Genomic DNA, 18,062 nt, shown 5'->3' on the forward strand with positions numbered 1-18,062 from the left:
TATAACTGCTTAAGAAAGCATCAGGGACTCAGGCTTTTTTAGCTTCCACCTTTTGCAAATGTCTGCTTCACTTCCAGGCTTTGAATCTGTGTTCTCAGCAGGATAGAAGGAGGAAAAGCAAAAGACAAGCCGCATGCCGTTGGGCACTTGGTGGCATTAGCTCCTAGATCAGCCTTGTTGAGTGGGAGCCCATGCTACTCTGTGCTTGCATTCTCATCTCTGGTATTCCCCCAGGGATGCCAGTTTTTTAAAATTTAGACTTGGGTGGGTCTTGGCTGGGTTAGGGGGTACAGTTTCTGAAGCTGCTGCTCAGCCTTCCCCACTGTGACAGCTCTTACCCCAGAGGTCAAGGAACTAACGTGGGGATTCTGCCAAATATTAAGTGTGTCCATTCTAATTTTACATTTGGGAAGGACTGGAGGGCTCATCTTTATATACATTTGCTGAGAATCTAGTCTTCATCAGTGATTAGGATCTGGAAGTTGGCTCAGGTCAAGAAACAGGGCAAGGGATTGTGACTTTACTGGGGTAGCTTCTCCCAGCTGCCTCATCCTTGAGCTTTATTTTTATATTTTTCTTTGAGACAGAGTCTCACTTTGTTGCCCAGGCTAGAGTGAGTGCCGTGGCGTCAGCCTAGCTCACAGCAACCTCAAACTCCTGGGCTCAGGCAATCCTCCTGCCTCAGGCTCCCGAGTAGCTGGGACTACAGGCATGCATCACTATGCCCGGCTGATTTTTTCTATATATATTAGTTGGCCAATTAATTTCTTTCTATTTATAGTAGAGATGGGGGTCTCGCTCTTGCTCAGGCTGGTTTCGAACTCCTGACCTCGAGCAATCCGCCTGCCTCGGCCTCCCAGAGTGCTAGGATTACAGGTGTGAGCCACTGAGCCTGGCCCTTCCTTGAGCTTTAAAAACTACGCATTGAGGCCTGGGCACCGTGGCTCACACCTGTAATCCTAGCATTTCTCGAGGCCAAGGCGGGAGGATTGCTTGAGTTCAGGAGTTTGAGACCAGCCTGAGCAACTAACAGACTGAGGAGGCCTCCTTGGTTGCAACTCATAACAATGCCACTCAATCTTGCCTGTGCTGGTTAAGCCCTGCCACCTGGTCTCTATTTCTCCAGGATCCTATCAGGTCAGTTGCTGTCAGGGACCCTAGCTCTTCCACCATCAGCCCTGATCTGCAGAGGAGAGCCACCACTGCACTTCTCAGTGATGCTTGTGTCCCTCTCACTAGTACAGTGCTTACTGCTTGTGATAAATGGCAGAACATAGTTAGCTAGTGGTATGTACATAATATATCCACTCCAGCATGCCCACTTCTGAGTTTTTGCTCCCTTCTTCTGTTGATTGCCAGGGTAGCTTTCGCCTTTCTTTCTTTCTTGCTCTCTTGCTCTCTTGCTCTCTTGCTCTCTTCCTCCCTCCCTCCCTTCTTCCCTTCCTCCCTTCCTTCCTTGGTGGGGGAATAAGGTTTCTTGCCTGGGCTACCGTGCAGTGGCATGATCATAGCTCACTGGAACCTCAAATTCCTGGGCTCGGCCCGGCGCGGTGGCTCACGCCTGTAATCCTAGCTCTCTGGGAGGCCGAGGCGGGCGGATTGCTCGAGGTCGGGAGTTCAAAACCAGCCTGAGCAAGAGCGAGACCCCGTCTCTACTATAAATAGAAAGAAACTAATTGGCCAACTAATATATATAGAAAAAATTAGCCGGGCATGGTGGCGCATGCCTGTAGTCCCAGCTACTTGGGAGGCTGAGACAGAAGGATCGCTTGAGCCCAGGAGTCTGAGGTTGCTGTGAGCTAGGCTGATGCCACGGCACTCACTCTAGCCTAGGCAACAAAGTGAGACTCTGTCTCAAAAAAAAAAAAAAAAAAAAAAAAAAAAATTCCTGGGCTCAAGCAATTCCCCTGACACAGCCTCCTGAGTAGCTGGAACTACAGGTGTGCATGACAACACCCAGCTAATTTTTTTTTTCTTAATTTTTTGGTAGAGATCAGGTCTCACTATGTTGCTCAGGCTGGTCCCCAACTCCTGGCCTTCAGCAATCCTCCTGCCTCAGCCTCTCAAAGTGCTAGGATTACAGGTGTGAGTCACTGTGACTGACCAGCTTTGCCATTTCTATTTTGCCTAGTGTGGGCCATTGCTTTCTCCCAGCTTCCCAGGGCCATCCTAGCAACCTGTCAGCATTATCTCCTGGGGTTCTTGCCAGGATGTAAATACTATAGTACAGGAACGTGCTTATATCAATAAACTCTGCTTCGTTTAGCATTATTCTCTCCTATTCCTCTCTCCCTCCTCAGTTCAGCTCTCTGGGGACCCAATCTCATACTCTCCCAATTTCTGCATGTATATGTACGTTGGCTAGATTTTTTAGCTCCTTCAGGATACAGTGCCTCTCCTCCCCTAGCAGGTCTATTATTTTCTTAGCAGAGTTATGTTGTGACTTGACCTTAGTTATTGGTCTGGTAGACAGGTGGAAAAGTACAGGTAGGGGCTGAGGAGGATGTGTGTTACCTTACAAGGTTAGATACTACTTCTTGATTTTCAAGCAAGGGGTGGGGGTACTAGTCTCTAACAGGGAGGAGTGGGACACTTCTACAAACCTAGAGCACTCAAGGAGATGTGGGGTGTTAAGGTTTTCAAGTGCATTCAGTCCCCACCCAAAGTGTCAGGGGCCCAGTTCTTCTCAACTATGGCCCTGACCTTGACACAGCAGACTCGCCAGGGCTGAGAACATTTTGGAGTTCTGCTGGTATTATAATTAAGTCCTGGGCCTGATCTTCAGCTTTTTCTCCCCACTACCCATTATATGCTGCTAAGGAGGCACTCTGGGTCTCATCCTTTGCCTTTAATTGGTGATTAATCATCCTCAACCTTTCATTGTTTTTCTCCAAAGTATAGATTTACTCCATCAATAGCTACCCAACTCCATCGTTTTTTTTTTAAGTTACTATTTTCCCCATAGTTTTAAATTGTAAGATGGATGCCACCTACCTATGCATTCTTCTACTGGGATTACATCCCATCCATGCCAGGCTGTCACCATTGCTGAAAGTTTTAACATTGTACTGCTACAGCAGGCCAGGGCCTCTCAGGGCTTCACGTGAGGGGCTCACTACCAGCTGGCCAGGGGATGATTTAGTGCCATTGGATCAGACCCACTTATGGGACTTATTTCCCTTGGGATCAACATTGTGTAGCAGTGAACGGGGAAGGATGGAGCAGAAAGAGAAGTAGAACTACGTGTAGTTACAGCAAGGGATAGCCTTTCTATTCCTTGGGAGCTGATCCCCTAAGGGAGCTCTGGAGAGAGGAGAGCCCCCCAGAGGAGTCTCACTCATCTTCTGGGGAGTGGCATGACCTGGTGGGAGGTAGCTGTCTTCAGCTGAGAACAATTCCTGGAAAGGGATTCAGCTGATAGGTGTAGACCACTAATGCTCCCAGCAGCTGGGTAAATGAGCATCTTAGTCCTGAGGAGCCGTGGGCTCTTTGGTATGCTGGGGTGGTTGGCTGTGCCAGTGGGGATGGGAATGGTGGTGGGTAGAACAGAGTGAATGTTGCTGGAAGAAAACAATTGGCAGAGATAGTTGCCTGACCAAAAGACAGGATGAATGAGAGGGAGTTGCCTTTAAAACTATACCAAATACTAATAGTTCCCTGAATGCTCTCATGTTGGATAGTGCAGGACAGGGGAAGTTAAGATATAAATCTAATTCTATTCTACTCTGAAGCTCATGCCTTTTGACTCCACTAGAGCTAGTCAAACTGGTGTTCCATGGGCTAAATTCAGACAGCAAGCATATTTTGTTTGGCTGCACAGCATTTTTAAAAAATGTGAATTGGCTGCCACTATATAAAAATTGGAAGAGTTTACACATAAGTTCAGCTCTCCAGCTTCTCTTGAGTAACCGGAAGATCTAGCAACACTGGGTCAACATTCCAGCATGGCAGTAACTGACTGGAGTTGAGTGACAGCTGCTCTCTTAAATGGAGGGGGTGTATGCTCCTTAGTTCACCCCAGTCTCTATGCATTACCTTCTTTGGCATTTTTGTTTAGAATTCCTGCCACATTATGTACCACCTAACAAAATACATTGAATGGAATTATTAATTAGAGAGGAAGTTGGGTGAATTTTGGATCTCCAACTGTAATGAGAGGCTTGGCATTCAGGGGAGGCAACAGGGCAGCAAGTCCAAATTAGGATGAATTAATGACATGCTGGTGAGAGCCCGAATTAAGAAAGAAGAGCAGAGTGCTGTGGCCTAAAGTTTGGGTGTTCTATCCCAGAGTTAGAGAGGAATGGGGGATCACGGAAGAAACCAGACAAGGAAAGGGTCACAGAGGGAGGCAACAAGGAAGGAATTGGGGAACCTCAGAAGAAGTATGAGAAAAGGAAAGGAAGGATGTGGATCTGGAAGTTTAGCTGTGAAGTAGAGGTATTGGAACACTATCTGGGGGTGTCAGTGACAGCTTTTTCTGGGGGGGGTTCTAGTTGGGGAAAGCATAGATGGACATTCATTTAAGATTCATCCTTTTCTTTTCAGTATTGTCATCATTCTGACATCATCTAAAATAAATTAGTCAATATCCTTGTTTCATCCTTAAAGAATAAGGGACCAAAGAAATGTCCAAACTCTGTCCTTTTGCTCTAGCAGAATAAAACATTCATTTAATATGCATTTTGGACAATCACCAACTTACAGAGATTGGAAACTTCCCTTATGGATATATCTCTCTGTACGTGAGCTATTGGTTTTGTGGATTTTCTGTGGTAAAATTAAAATTCTAGTTTCATTCTGCCTTATCACTCAGTATCTTTATGTGTGGCCTAACTGGCTGATTAGTGTGTGCTCAGAATGTGTAAACTCATTTTAACATTAGCCTAAGTAAAATGTATTGAGGAAGATAAATTTTAAAATAACCCAACCCAAAGTCCAATGTCAGGTATAGATAGATCATCTGTTGTTTTGGATGCAGTCCTCTTCTGCAAAACCAGCACAATCAATTCTATGGGCAATCCTTTCAAATCTGGTATTGGGGGTATCAGGTAGGCCTTTGTTTTAGGAAGGCCATAGTTTGTTTCTCTTGTTTTTGGAGCTAAACCACCTACATTTGCATCTTGACTCTGCCACCTGTCAACCGTGTGACCTTGGGCGAATCACGGAATTCATCAGTTAGATGAGGATAATGATATCTATTGAGGTGGTTTGTTGAAAGGTTTAAATAAGATGATGAATGTGTTGAATTAATAACGTATGTGAGGCCTTAGAGGCTTTTTGAGGATGGTGAAACTTGAATCTATCATCAACTGTGCAAAAGTTATATTAACTTGAGTGCCTATCAGTTTAGAAGAGGAAGGATGGGCTTGGATTCCGGAGTCTGAGTTATTTTGATTGCCATTGGGTCTAGCATTGGTATTTAAGCGACCTTAAAAAAAAAATCTCTCTGGACCTTTTTTTTTTTCTTCTTCTCAGCATTGTATAGTAGCTACAAAGAACCAGGAAATCTGAGGTCGTGTGCCTTATTTTCTGTGAGAACTTAAGGCAGAGAGGGACTGAGCACAGCCTCCCCGCGGGATAACTGGGAGAAATGCTAGCCCCAGGGCGCCCTAACTTCCAACTCCGGGAGCAATCCAAGCCCGGAGGCCGGCGGGGGAGGGGCAGCCCGAGGTGGCGGTGGGGATGGGAGCGGTGGCTGCTCGAGGGTCAGCTCGACTGTGGCGGGCTGTGCCCAGTGCCAGTCTAGGTGAGCCTGGAGGCGCGGGAACGCGCGCCTCCCGGCCCCGAGGAGTTAGGTGACGTCACCTCCAGGAGGGCTCGCTTTTTCATTAATGAAACCGGCCGGCGCGGGCGCATGCGCGGCAGGCCTCCTCGCCTCTCGCTTCCCCCTCCTCTTTCCCAGCCGCGCTCTCAATCTCTAGCTCGCTCGCTCTCCCTCTCCCCGGGCCGTGGAAAGGATCCCACTTCCGGTGGGGTGTCATGGCGGCGTCTCGGACTGTGATGGCTGTGGGGAGACGGCGCTAGTGGGGAGAGCGACCAAGAGGCCCCCTCCCCTCCCCCGGGTCCCCCTTCCCCCGCCCCCTCCCCCCAGCCTCCTTGCCAACGCCCCCTTCCCCTCTCCCCCTCCCGGCTCGGCGCTGACCCCTCATCCCCACCCCCGTGGGAACGTTCGGAGCCTGCACTCCTCAGACCCGCTGGTCTCCTCTTCCCTCACCTCAGCCCCCGCTCCCCGCCCTCTTCTCGGCCCAGGGCGCCGGCCGACCCTTTCCTCCGCCGCCCCCCCGGCCGCGGGGAGGACATGGCCGCGCACAGGCCGGTGGAATGGGTCCAGGCCGTGGTCAGCCGCTTCGACGAGCAGGTAACGGGCCTGTGGCGGGCGGGAGGTGGGAGCGGGGTGGGGGTGGGGACGGAGTGGGTGAGGGGAGGTAGGAGCGGCCGCCTCCCCCGCGGCCGCCCAAGGCTCTGGAGGAAAGGAAAGGAAGGGAAGGGGGGATCAGTGGGGGTGGCCTAGGGGGGAGGTGCGGGGAAGGAGGGGACGGCTGGGAGCTAGGGCTCCCCTTCCCTCGTAAGTTGGGGGGGGTGGGGCCTTGTCTCTGACCAGCCCCTCCGACCCTCCATCCCCTTTATCCCAGCCCTTCCGCCTGCTAATAGGGATGAGTGACCTGGGGCGCTTTCAGGGGCGCTCCATCTGGATTTAATCATTACCCCCTTCCTTTTTTTTTGTTTTTGAACAGAGGTGGGTTAGCATCTAGGGGTTCCCTCTTCCTCTTCCCTCCGTGACTCTCCTAACTGGAGGCGAGTAACTGAAGGAACCCTAAGGCCTGTCTTGTGTACCCCCAATAGGAGAACGGTAACATTCCGCCCCTCCCCCAGTTTTTTCAGCTTCCTCTCTTGTAGGGGGAAGAGTAGAAGAAAGCAGGGAAAGCGCAGGTTTTCTTACTTTTTGCTCTATGGTCTTAGCCTGCCCCAAGAGCTCAAGTGCACACACACGCTGCACATCTTTTTGATGCCCCAAACAAACGTCCCCCCCCATATTCCGATGACACAGACTGTTATTTTCATTGCTATCTGCAGTGGAAACCTCGGTTCTGATATATTACCCCCTTTTTTTCCTTCCTTGATAATTGCGTCCCCCCCTTTCTTGCTGTCGGTCTGAGGATGCAAATATTGTTTTTTTGAGTGAGAATCTTGAGGAGTGGGGGGAAAAGGTGAAAGGAAAGTGGGAAACTGCATCTGAGCCATTGACAACAGAGAGGAAAGACAGCTGGGATGTGGTTCTGGAGCGGATAATTCTCCTAGTGTTTGTTGTTTTTGACTCTCCTCCTGTTTGACAAGAGAACTTTCATTGAGAATATTTGGGATGGAAAAAAAGTTTCATAGCTTGGGGAGGTGACTTTTTATCCCCTGAGTTTTACTCAATAAATCCTGGGGCTGATCAGAATGAATGCACACATAGCCTTTTGTCAATGGGAATTAGTTTAACTTCGTATTGCTCTAGGTAGTTGGGAATGGTTTAAAGGGATGTTTTTTGCAGCTGCGGTTCAACCATGAGCTTCCTGTGATGAGAGAATTGTTTAAAGATTAAGTCAATCTATTTTGTTTACTGGATATAATCGTAAAACTGATTATGGGAGCTGAAGGGATGGGGGAAGGGTTCCACTTTTATTTGATCCATACACATTTCCTTACAGGATTCAAAGTATTTCAGATCTACCTGAAACTTATTTGAGAATAGGCAGAGGAAGTTAGAAGGAACTTATATAGATAGATAAAATAGAATTATGAAACTGTCAGAGACTTAAAGGAGTTGTTTCATCCATCCTTCTGTTTCCAGACCAAAAGGCATCTAAACCAACTGTACTATTAATCCATCTGATGAAGTAAAATTGTTACTGCATATAATAGATTGCATTATTGATATAGTATTAGATTTAAAACTTGATAAAAAAGACTTTCTCTGGGTAATTTAAAAAGATTTAAAAGGCACATAGAAGAACTTCAAAGGTAAACCTTGTGGACAGCATAATCTGGACATAGGAATTTGAAGGATTCATGCCACGTTTCTTCCCAATTTTTAAAAATTAAAAAAAATTTTCCAATTATTTCTTAATTTTATTTTTTCACTCTTGCCTGTTCATCTCTAGGCTTGTTTACCATATCAGAAAAAGATAGTTCTCTAAATTTTAAAAGAGGAGTGATTCTGATTATATGCCCAGTAATTCAGGAACATATTTCTTCTTCCTTCCCCAGTGTTAAAATACCTTCGGCTTTGTAGTTTGCTTTGTTATGTACATTGTGGAATCAAACTCACTACCACCTTCTGTTAATAATTAAGGACATAAGTGTTTAAAACAGCATTTTAATATATTCCTTACATTGTAATTAAGAGAAGGATACATAGGACAAATTATTCCTCACATTTTTTCTTTCACAAGGTTGAAGTCCACTGACTTTGAGATGCGAAAGTGTAATGGTTTTCAGTATTGAACATAAAGTACTTATATAGGTTAATTTATTATAGAAGTAATGTTTAATTCAAATTAGAGTTCATTTTAAGGTTGGAAATGTCTATTTTTAGTGGAGCATGGAGAGGTTAAGTGACATAGCAGACCTAATAACAAGAGCCTCAGTGTGAAAAGTAGTAAATGCCGGACAATCAGGGGAATACTTTTCCTAAGTATCCCATAGAATTTGTTTTAATAATCCATTAAATATAATTAGAAGAGTTTACATTTTTTTTTTTGAGGAGAGAAAAATCCCTGCATATACTGAGAGATATTTGTATAAGAATCTTAAGTGTTTCAATTACTTAGAAAAGTTTTCAAATTTTGAAGATAATGTCTGTACTTTGTTTTACTGGGCATAGCAGGAGTTGAGCTTTTTTATTACAACTAAGATGTGTGCCTGCTGAACCACTGTCAGACCCCAGGGGCCACGTGCATGTGTAAAGATGGTAACTGTGTTTATGATTGAATTGATGTTTTGGTTGGTTTGACTTCTAATATTTGATGTGATTAAAGCAGAAATGCATTACTAGCCACTGCCAATTATAGACATATTGAACTCTGATGGGTATTGCTTAGCAACTTAGTACAGTAGAACCAGTTAAAATAAGTGGTAGTGTTCCATCTTGACATTTTGAGCTCAGATCCTTGTGGGTAAAATAAAATTCCTGTAACCTGCTGATATTGTACCTAAACCTAAAATTTGTGACCTAAGTTCAATGAGTGATACCAGTTTTAGAAATAATCACCTCCTTGATTAGGGAAATGACAGTTGCAAAAGCAGACAGCCAGAAAGCTGAATGTATCAGTTACATCTTGTGCCTCTCCTTAACTTGCCTTTATGGTGCCAACTAGTTTCTAAATTGAAATTGGCAAATTTTAGGTGTGTAGCTTTAACTTGTGGTTCATCAGCCCAATTTCTTAACAAATTAGAGCCTTCTTGCATATGTCACTTAGCTCTGTTACCCCACCAGACCCTGTAGAGCTTTATTTCTGAAAGGAAGTAAGGGGAAAATATGGATATTTTAAGATTTTTTTTTTTAAAAGAATTGTAAAGTCATCCCAAATGATATGTTGTAAATATGTTCATTTAAAGCAATTATGTTTTCCATGTCCGGTCAAGCAAAAGCAGTATATAAAAGCCAAAAAAAATTTAACATTTTAAAGAACATAATATAGCATAAACTGATTTTAAAAATTAATAATAGCCTATTGGTTATTCTTATACAATGCATGTTAATTTGGAATATCCTTTGAATATGTGGTGTAAAATTCACAGTATAAAATGATTGGCAAATGTCTTTGGAGTTAATATGCTAATTGGCCAAGTAGTTACATTTGTAAAACTTTGAAGCTATTTGGATTTAAAAAAAAATCTCCTAGGCTCATTCTTAAAACCTAGTCTGCAGTTTTTATAAGGCCTTATAATAAGTTAAAAATGAATACTCTTTTATGGTGAGGGATATTTTATGGTGAGTGAGAAATAATGCTTATACTTTATTTTAGAACTCATATTTTTCAAAAATTTCCTCCAACTGGTCCTTAATTAGTTCCCTGCACCCCCTTCTGCTCCCTATATTGTCTAGGATCTGATTTAGTCTTTACATGAACTTCTTCCTTTTTACCTTCAAACTTAACTTAGATTTCCTTTCTCTTCAAAATCAAACATTTACTTGGTCCTGGAGCTTTCTCTCTGTGGACCAATCCTTTTCTTTCTTTTGTTGCCAGATACCCGCTGCCTCTACTGTTTCCTTTATAGCTCTGAAAATTAGCTTCTGCCTCTGATTTCCTCCTGGATTGCTGCTTTCTTGAAAATGATTCCTTCTGGCAAAACGTAGTGGTCTTTGTTCAGTTGTAAAGCCACTATGATGTTCCACTACCCCTGGAACCAGTCTCTTCTAGTTTCCAAGACACAATACTTTCTTGTGTGCATGTTTGCAGGTCTTTATACTATGTTGTTGTTCTCACTGATCCTTGAACACATGTGCCTTCTCTGTTATACCATGCTTCCTGTCACTGAGTTGGAGTTCCTAAACAGTGGTCTGAGTTTTCTTCTGCTGTTCATTGCCTCTGTCCCTGTGCTAACCATTAGCTCTCATACATCCTAGATTTCCCCATCTGTTGAAAAAGAATTGATTAGAAAGTCTTTAAAATTCTTTTGAATTTAAATATTAGATGATTTTAATGTTTTAATAGTTCTGACACACGACAGCCTGTTGGGAACTTACCCCACTTAATTTACCAAGCTATTTCTCATTATTCCTCAGTGTGCATCTGTGTTCCAGGCAGGTGGGCCCAGTCTCTTCTGTATATATCATGCTTCATTCTTGCTTCTTGGCCTTTGTTTATGTTGGTCCCTGTCTGAATGCTTTAATTCCTCCTTTGTGCTTTTCTAATTCCTGTCCATTCTTCAATGTCCAGTTCAAAATTTGTTTCTTCCATGAGATCTTTTTAAACTAAACTCACTGCTGTCTTCTTGGTATCCTTGTCACCTGAGGTTTTATAGAATCACACTGTAAGGTTTCTTACCTTAGGAGTGTTGGTTGGACACAGCTTAGCTTTGTTTTCTTTTCTCTTGTCTTTTTATCAAATAGAGTGTAAACTTTCTGAAAATCAAGGAGTCACATTAGAATTCTCTTGTACTCACCCAAGTGCCTGGCACAGTTATGAGTACATAAAACACCATTGATGGAATGTTTTTCATATGATCGATTCCTGGTTGAAGGGTGAACTGGCTAAAAAGTGGTAATTTTGGCTTTGTTTTAAATGTAAACAACTGTATTTCACTTCCATGTTTGTAATATCCTATATTTTATAAGTTAAGTGATATTTTAACCAGCAATGGGTTAAAAAAAGTGAAGTTAAAGGAGCAACTTATATTTCTTCCCATAGAGTAAACATGTTTTTTGAATCAGTTTTCAGATCTGATTAACTACCTTTGTAATCTTGGATTTATCAGTTACTGTTAATGATAAAGTCCCTACATAGAGAAATTTTTGCAGTGGTCTGATAGGATAATGAATGTGAAGCACTTTGAAAAGGCTGAAATTATTCAAATATAAGATACATTTTCTTTATAGCTTACTGATTATTACGTTTTCACCAAATTAGAATGACTAGTCTCTGGACATTCCCTTGTATGTACCTTGGCCAATATATACCTTACTTTAGTGTTTATTAATGAATACTTAGGGTACTGATAGCATCCTTCTGTAACATATCATGGGTTTAATATGTTTTCTTTATCATCTAATTAGAAAGTGTAGTAAAATGTCATAAGGTGCTGTGATTGATAAATTGGGCCAGCAATGTTGTTACATTTTATTTTAAATATCCAGTTTTTGCACTATATTTATTTGAATTTTTTTGATCATTAGGAAATTAGATTCTTTTCTTAAATCTACTCTATAAAAAAATGTGTTTAACATGGAGAATTTTGTCCTTAAATGGAAGTTTAGTAATATAGTAGTAAGCATACCTTATTTTTATGTTTTTATTCTTGAAATTACTCAGATGGCTATAGGCCATTTTTGTTTTAACCTTCAAATTTAATGTTACGGGGTTCTATGTAGACTGTATATTGTTTCATGAAATAATATGCTTTTAGGGATAAGCAGTTTATTAATTACAAATATGTTTTGTACATGTGTTCCTTAGGCCTCAGTCTATTCTTCATTGGAGGTGTGTGTTGTGTGTGTGTGTGTATATATATATTATTAATTATATATATATATGACAAGGGACAGGTATAGGAAGACTTTTTTTAAAGGAAATTTGAGGAGATTGTTCTATAGAAGTAGAAGGGGACGTTTGTGGTCAGTTTAAACTGTTAAAAGGCTTAGAATCAATACTGAAGGAGAATATGACATCTTAAGCTATTTCTTTGCAGAGGATTGACTAGTGTTTATAAAAGCATTGGCTTGTTTCATCTGACATCTATTAGAATACCCCATTTTCTTGGAGGTGGGAGGGAAAGATAAAACAAAATTTCTTTTGACCTTGAAGAATAGAAAAATTTTACATTATAGTGACTATGAATTAAGTTTAAAATTTCAGCAGCTTGCATATTTCTGTATCATGCTATGTGGGTAGAGCCTTCAGTCAACAGAGCACTCTTAGAGGTTGTGCTGAAGAAAATTTTAACATTATAGAATATAAATTATAATTGATGTTGATAGTACTCTCACTAAAGTCTCTTAAAGTGGGTGCAGTAGACTGTATATTTGACCACTTCAAATGTTTATGCTTGTGATATGTGTTTATATTCTTCAAGTATAACGGAGTGGCTTTTGAGCCATTGACTGTACCATCAAAAGAAAGAGTTTCTGCTGAGAGAAGAAAGCTCCAAGCTAATAAGGGGTTCCACCCTAATATAATGAAGAATTAGAGTTATGTTTTAAAATTTTATATACTCTTATGATAAACGGTACTAATTACTTTGTAGTAGCAATAACTAGAAGTTTGAAGTGCAAACTTCTACATTGCAGAATTTCTTTAAACCACAGTTTGGTACTCTTTTGGTTTGGTTTAGGATTGCCACTACTGCCTATAAGCTAGCTGTTGCCTGCCCTAATTCATATTTTATACCTTTAAGTGTTTTGCCCTATTGAATTTCAGAGCACTTAACTTTTCCTGATAGAATCCTTTCTCCACTCCACTATCCCACCATTTCTTGCAGCGTGGTATATCTAGTACAAGAGGCATGAAGTAAATATAGTAAATAGTAGGATTTTTAGAAACTTGCTTTTAAGGACTTTTATTTAACTTATTTTTAATCATAATTTTATACCCAGTTAATGAACTTTTATTTGGGTGGTTATATCTCATAACAATCTCAAATGACCCTTTTCTGTTTAATTGTTGACAGATTTTCTTGGGTAGTCTTCATAGTAATTTGGGTGTGAGAAAAAACTTAACCACCTCAAATTTGTGAGGGCAGCATACTATAGTAAAAAGAAGTTCCACTATATGTGAAACTTCCAGTGTGGCCTTGGGCAAGTCACTTTCCCTCTCTAATCATCAGTTTTCTACATTTTCATCTGTAAATGGGGATGATAACCTGTCCTACTCACATCATGGGTTTGTTTAATGTCTTAGGTATGAATATTTTAGATGAAAGGAAGCTGTAAATAGTCATAAAATATATTACCATCTGCAGTATTTTTTTCTATTCCTTCTTTATAGTTTGGTGATGATTTTTTTCTCTGCATGAGAAAAAATTAAAGAGGCAAAGCAATGTGTTCATAATCATATGATATGTAATTAACAGGGTTTAAACTAGAGTGTGACTATCTTAATCGTTAAATCAGTAGCTTTTCAATAAATAGATCTTTATAATAGATAGATCTTCAATAAATAGATTTTTTTTTATAAAAGTCTAAACTTTGTGAACAGAAAGCACAAATATGTAAAATGAGGGATCTATTGCTTCAAAGATTACGGTATGTTACATTTTACCTTTTTTTGTTCATATTAGAGTATCAATCATTTTAGGTTGGTTATATGTTAGAAATAGACATAAGTTTTAAACATATCCTTGATTTCATTATGTATCATTCTCCTTATCAACTTTTCAAAGCTTCCTGGCTGCTAGAAGTTATAACATGGTTTCCTTTTTATTTAGTTTTGTAATATTGTTTTGTACTCTAGATTTTTAGGTAAGGAAAGTTGAATTCTTAAGGTGAGAGAATGGAATTTGTGAGACTACCAATAGGAATATACATACAGTTATAAATATGAGATTATATATTTCAGTCTTTTATCTTGGCAATGCACAGTTCAGTTTTATAAAGTTGGTTTTCATACTCTAAAAACATTTTACTTAGAGTTTGATTAAATTTGAGGCAACCTTTTTAACTCTGATAGTATTTGAATGCCTTCTCCTATTAGATTCTTGGATGTTTTCTTTTAACTTATTATAGCTACTTTTTCAGTTTTTCTTTTACCCTGTAACAACTCTCAAATCTTTCATCTTGTCTTTCAGAGTATCTTTTCTCTTTTTCAGTTTGTACCAATGCCTTTCATTCCTGTACCACCTTGGGGCTGGGAAAATTTTGTGCCTTTATGTTCCAGGCCAGTTTCTTCTTCCTTTTGGGTAATTGAGGGAGAAAAAGAGAAGCATTTGTATTTCCTGTTATGTTTCAGTTTTGGCCTCTGATAAGTGAATTTGCTATAGAGAATGGGAGAGGTAGTAGGTTTTGTTTTGGTCAAATATTTACAACCAAGATCAATGAAGACCTGAGCTCTGGTTTTTCCCCTGACACAACTATCTTTGTGGTGGTGTGTAAATCTCCTGAGTTCTGAGGCCATTTTGTCACTGTAAAAGAGGAGAGTATAATCTGGCAGTTCAAAACTTTAATAATTCTTAAAATATATTGATTTTTTATTTTACTCAGTCCTCTGATTGAAAAAATAATTTCAGTCACTAATTGATTAGTTCATAGATCCCTAGTTAGAAGGTATCTGAGATTATTTAAGTCCTACTTCTGCAATAGCCCTGACAAATGATTGTCTAATCTGTACTTGGACATTAAAAAACAAAGTAGTAATTCATATTCTAGAAATATGGAATATGCAGTAAAATCATAAAAAATAAATAATCAGAACCATTGTTAAAATTTTGGTGTATGTGATTGTGTGCTGATTTTCAAATTAGATCACCTGGGTTTGGATTTCTGTTTTCTCCTATTGTTTATTAGCCCTTGGCCAAGTTACTTCTTCAAGCTTCAGTTTTATTGCTTGTAAAATAGGGTTAATAGTAGCACCTATTTCACATAGGTGGTTGTGAGATTTAAATAAGGAAATATACGGAAAGCTTGTGTGGCACAGTTTCTGGCACAGCAGGAGCTCAATAAATGTTAGTGTTGTTAGGTTGTTGGAATTGAATGAGATACATTGTTTTATAATCTCTTCTTTTAATATAATGTGAGCGCTTTCCAAATAATTACATTTTCTTTTACATTATTTAAGATTTTAAGGGATTATATATAATTTTCATTTTTTCTTCTTTTTTTGAGACAGAGTCTTACTCTGTCACCCACGGCAGAGTTCTGTGGCATTATCAGAGCTCACTGCAACCTCCAATTCCTGGGCTTAAGTGATCCTCCTGCCTCAGCCTCCCGAATAGCTGGGACTACAGGCATGTGCTACCTTGCCTGGCTAATTTTTTCTAATTTTAGTAGAAGATGGGGTCTCATTCTTGCTGAGGCTGGTCTCAAACTCCTGATCACAAGTGATCCTCCTGCCTTGGCTTTCCAGCATGCTAGGATTACAGGTGTAAGCCACCGTGCCTGGCCCTTTTTCCTAATATTTTTAAAATTTTGAATTTTTTACACTGAACATGTATTTTTGTAATCAGAAAATAGTCAATAACAAAGTAAATAAATGTTGCCTAAAAATATAAAATGTGACTAGACTGTGTCTAGGTAAGAAATATGGCCAGGTGAGGTGGCTCTCGCTTGTAATGCCAGCACTTTGGGAGCCCGAGGCAGGAAGATCAAAGATCAGTTGATGCCAGGAGTTGGAGACCAGTCTGGGCAACATAGTGAGACCTGTCTGTACAAAAAATAATTTAAAAAAATTAGCTGAGTGTAGTGGCATGCACCTGTGGTTCTAACTACTTGGGAGGCTGAGGTGGGAGGATCCCTTGAGCCTAGGAGGTAGAGGTTACAGTGAACTATGATCCTACCACTGCACTCTGCCTGGACTACAGAGCGAGACCCTGTCTCTTAAGAAAAAATATCTATATATTAAAATCTCAATTTGTAGCAGTGTAAGGTTAGCATAAGAGTAGGATCTGAATGAGGTAAATATAATATGATGATGATTAAAGTATAAGAACTTGTTACCATGCCTTTAGCACTGTCTAGATGAGAGGGAACCATGAACTGCCCACATCTCCTTACAAGTCTGTGAGTTTTAAGTGTTTTCAAGGCAGCTCTATCCTAGATGATACCTGGATGGTCATAGATGTAGGGTAGACGAGAAACTGCTAGGAGCCAGGTTTTTTGTTTTTTTTTTAATGAAAAATATCTAGAAAATTGGTAGGTGACTGTGACAAGGTTTGTTAGTGAGTACTTGTGAGTCATGAACCTTAAGGAAGAGTGGGTAGAAAAATTTAGAATTTGGCCTTCCTGTGTCTCCTATTCATTGTTCCTAATTCTACTTTCTATAGGTTGACAGAATAAGTTTGTCCCTTTACTTTATTTTTTTTTTTTTTACTACCCAAATTCTTAGTATGTCCCTTTACTTTAAAAACATTTGAAGGCATTTTAAGTATTCCCTGGGTTTCCCTTCTCCTCCCCAGAAAAATTTCATTCATTCTTCAACCATTTCTCAAAGGATGTGTCTTCAACACATCTCAACATGCTAGCTGTTTTCCTTTTGGCATGATGGTGGTCAGTACAGAGGTGGTCAGTACATTTTTCATCTCTTCTCTCAATATTGTACACAAGGGTATTATATGAAACTTAAATGGTTTAAAAATGCTGAGTTTCAGATGCACTATATTTTTGGTAGTCATCTGATTACCAGTGTAGAGTAAACCTATCAAAAATGTTAATTGGTGTTTTTTGTGTGTGTTTTTAAAGTTTTATTAGGAAAAGTTTCAAGCATAAAAGTAGAGAGATGATTATAAGTTAATCCCCATGTATTCATTACCCAGATTCTACTCGGTCTGTCTTCATCTATATTCTTACCCATTTCCTGCTTACTACCTCTCTATTATTTTGAAGTAATCCCATATATCATTTCAGCATGACTTATTCTTAACTCATGCTGACTTTAAGGAACTGTGTGATATAAAAACAGAACTCAATTAGTATCAAAAAACTTGACATTGAGTCCTAATTTTTTACTAGAGTGAGTTAACCTGAGAAAGTCAAGCTGTCTGAGCTGTAAATTCCTAATATGTTGAAGAATATGGAGGTTGTGAAGGGGACATAAATGCTACCTTCCCTTTTTTTGTAGGGATCTGTGAGAATCAAAGATAGGAGGTAAGGCCAGTGCAGTGGCTCATGCCTATAATCCCAGCACTTTGGGGGGCTGAGGCGGGAGGATTGCTTGACGTCAGGAGTTCAAGACCAGCCTGAGCAACATAGTGAGGTCATGTCTTTACAAAAAATAGAAAAATTAGCTGGGCATGGTGGCATCTGCCTGTAAATCCCAGCTTATCAGGAGATAGAGGCAGAAGGATTGCTGAGCCCAGGTGATAGAGCAAGACCTTGTCTCAAAAAAAAAAAAAAAAAAAGATATGAGGTAGTATGTGTGAGGGTACTTTGTGAACTCTAAACTGGAAAGCAAAAGTGCTTTACACAAGGAAGATCTCATTAGTAAATGCTGCTTCCCTGTATAAGTGCTAATAGGTCATCTACATAATAATCAGTCTTAGAATTACCTGTATGTTGACATTAAATTAAGTCCATAGTGCTAAAACCACCTTTTCATCTTTACCCACTCCTGCATTTTGATAATTGCAGCAACATTTTCTCATTGTCAGTCTGGTTCCTTTCTGGTTTTTGTGACTTCCCAAAGTTCACTGATAGCATTTCCCTTACCACA

At 40.3% G+C, this 18,062-nt stretch overlaps 1 protein-coding gene across 8 annotated transcripts in view; it reads left to right on the forward strand.

Moving 5' to 3' along the window:
• NF1 (neurofibromin 1) overlaps positions 1–18,062 on the forward strand; it is a 308,719-nt gene that overhangs the window by 47,040 nt on the left and 243,617 nt on the right. For 4 of the 8 annotated variants that reach the window (XM_075994329.1, XM_020280940.2, XM_075994331.1 and 1 more), the window contains exon 1: positions 5,962–6,358. The exons of 1 other annotated variant lie outside the window; for it this stretch is intronic. In XM_075994329.1, coding sequence (XP_075850444.1) covers positions 6,299–6,358 — 60 coding nt within the window. In that variant the 5' untranslated portion in view covers positions 5,962–6,298. Of the gene's footprint in view, positions 1–5,961; positions 6,359–18,062 lie in introns of those variants that run through there. 3 more of the 8 variants (XM_075994328.1, XM_020280938.2, XM_075994330.1) reach the window with 1 other exon arrangement.

The sequence above is a fragment of the Microcebus murinus genome, chromosome 18, assembly GCF_040939455.1.
Source record: "Microcebus murinus isolate Inina chromosome 18, M.murinus_Inina_mat1.0, whole genome shotgun sequence".
Classification (NCBI taxonomy): Eukaryota; Metazoa; Chordata; class Mammalia; order Primates; family Cheirogaleidae; genus Microcebus; species Microcebus murinus.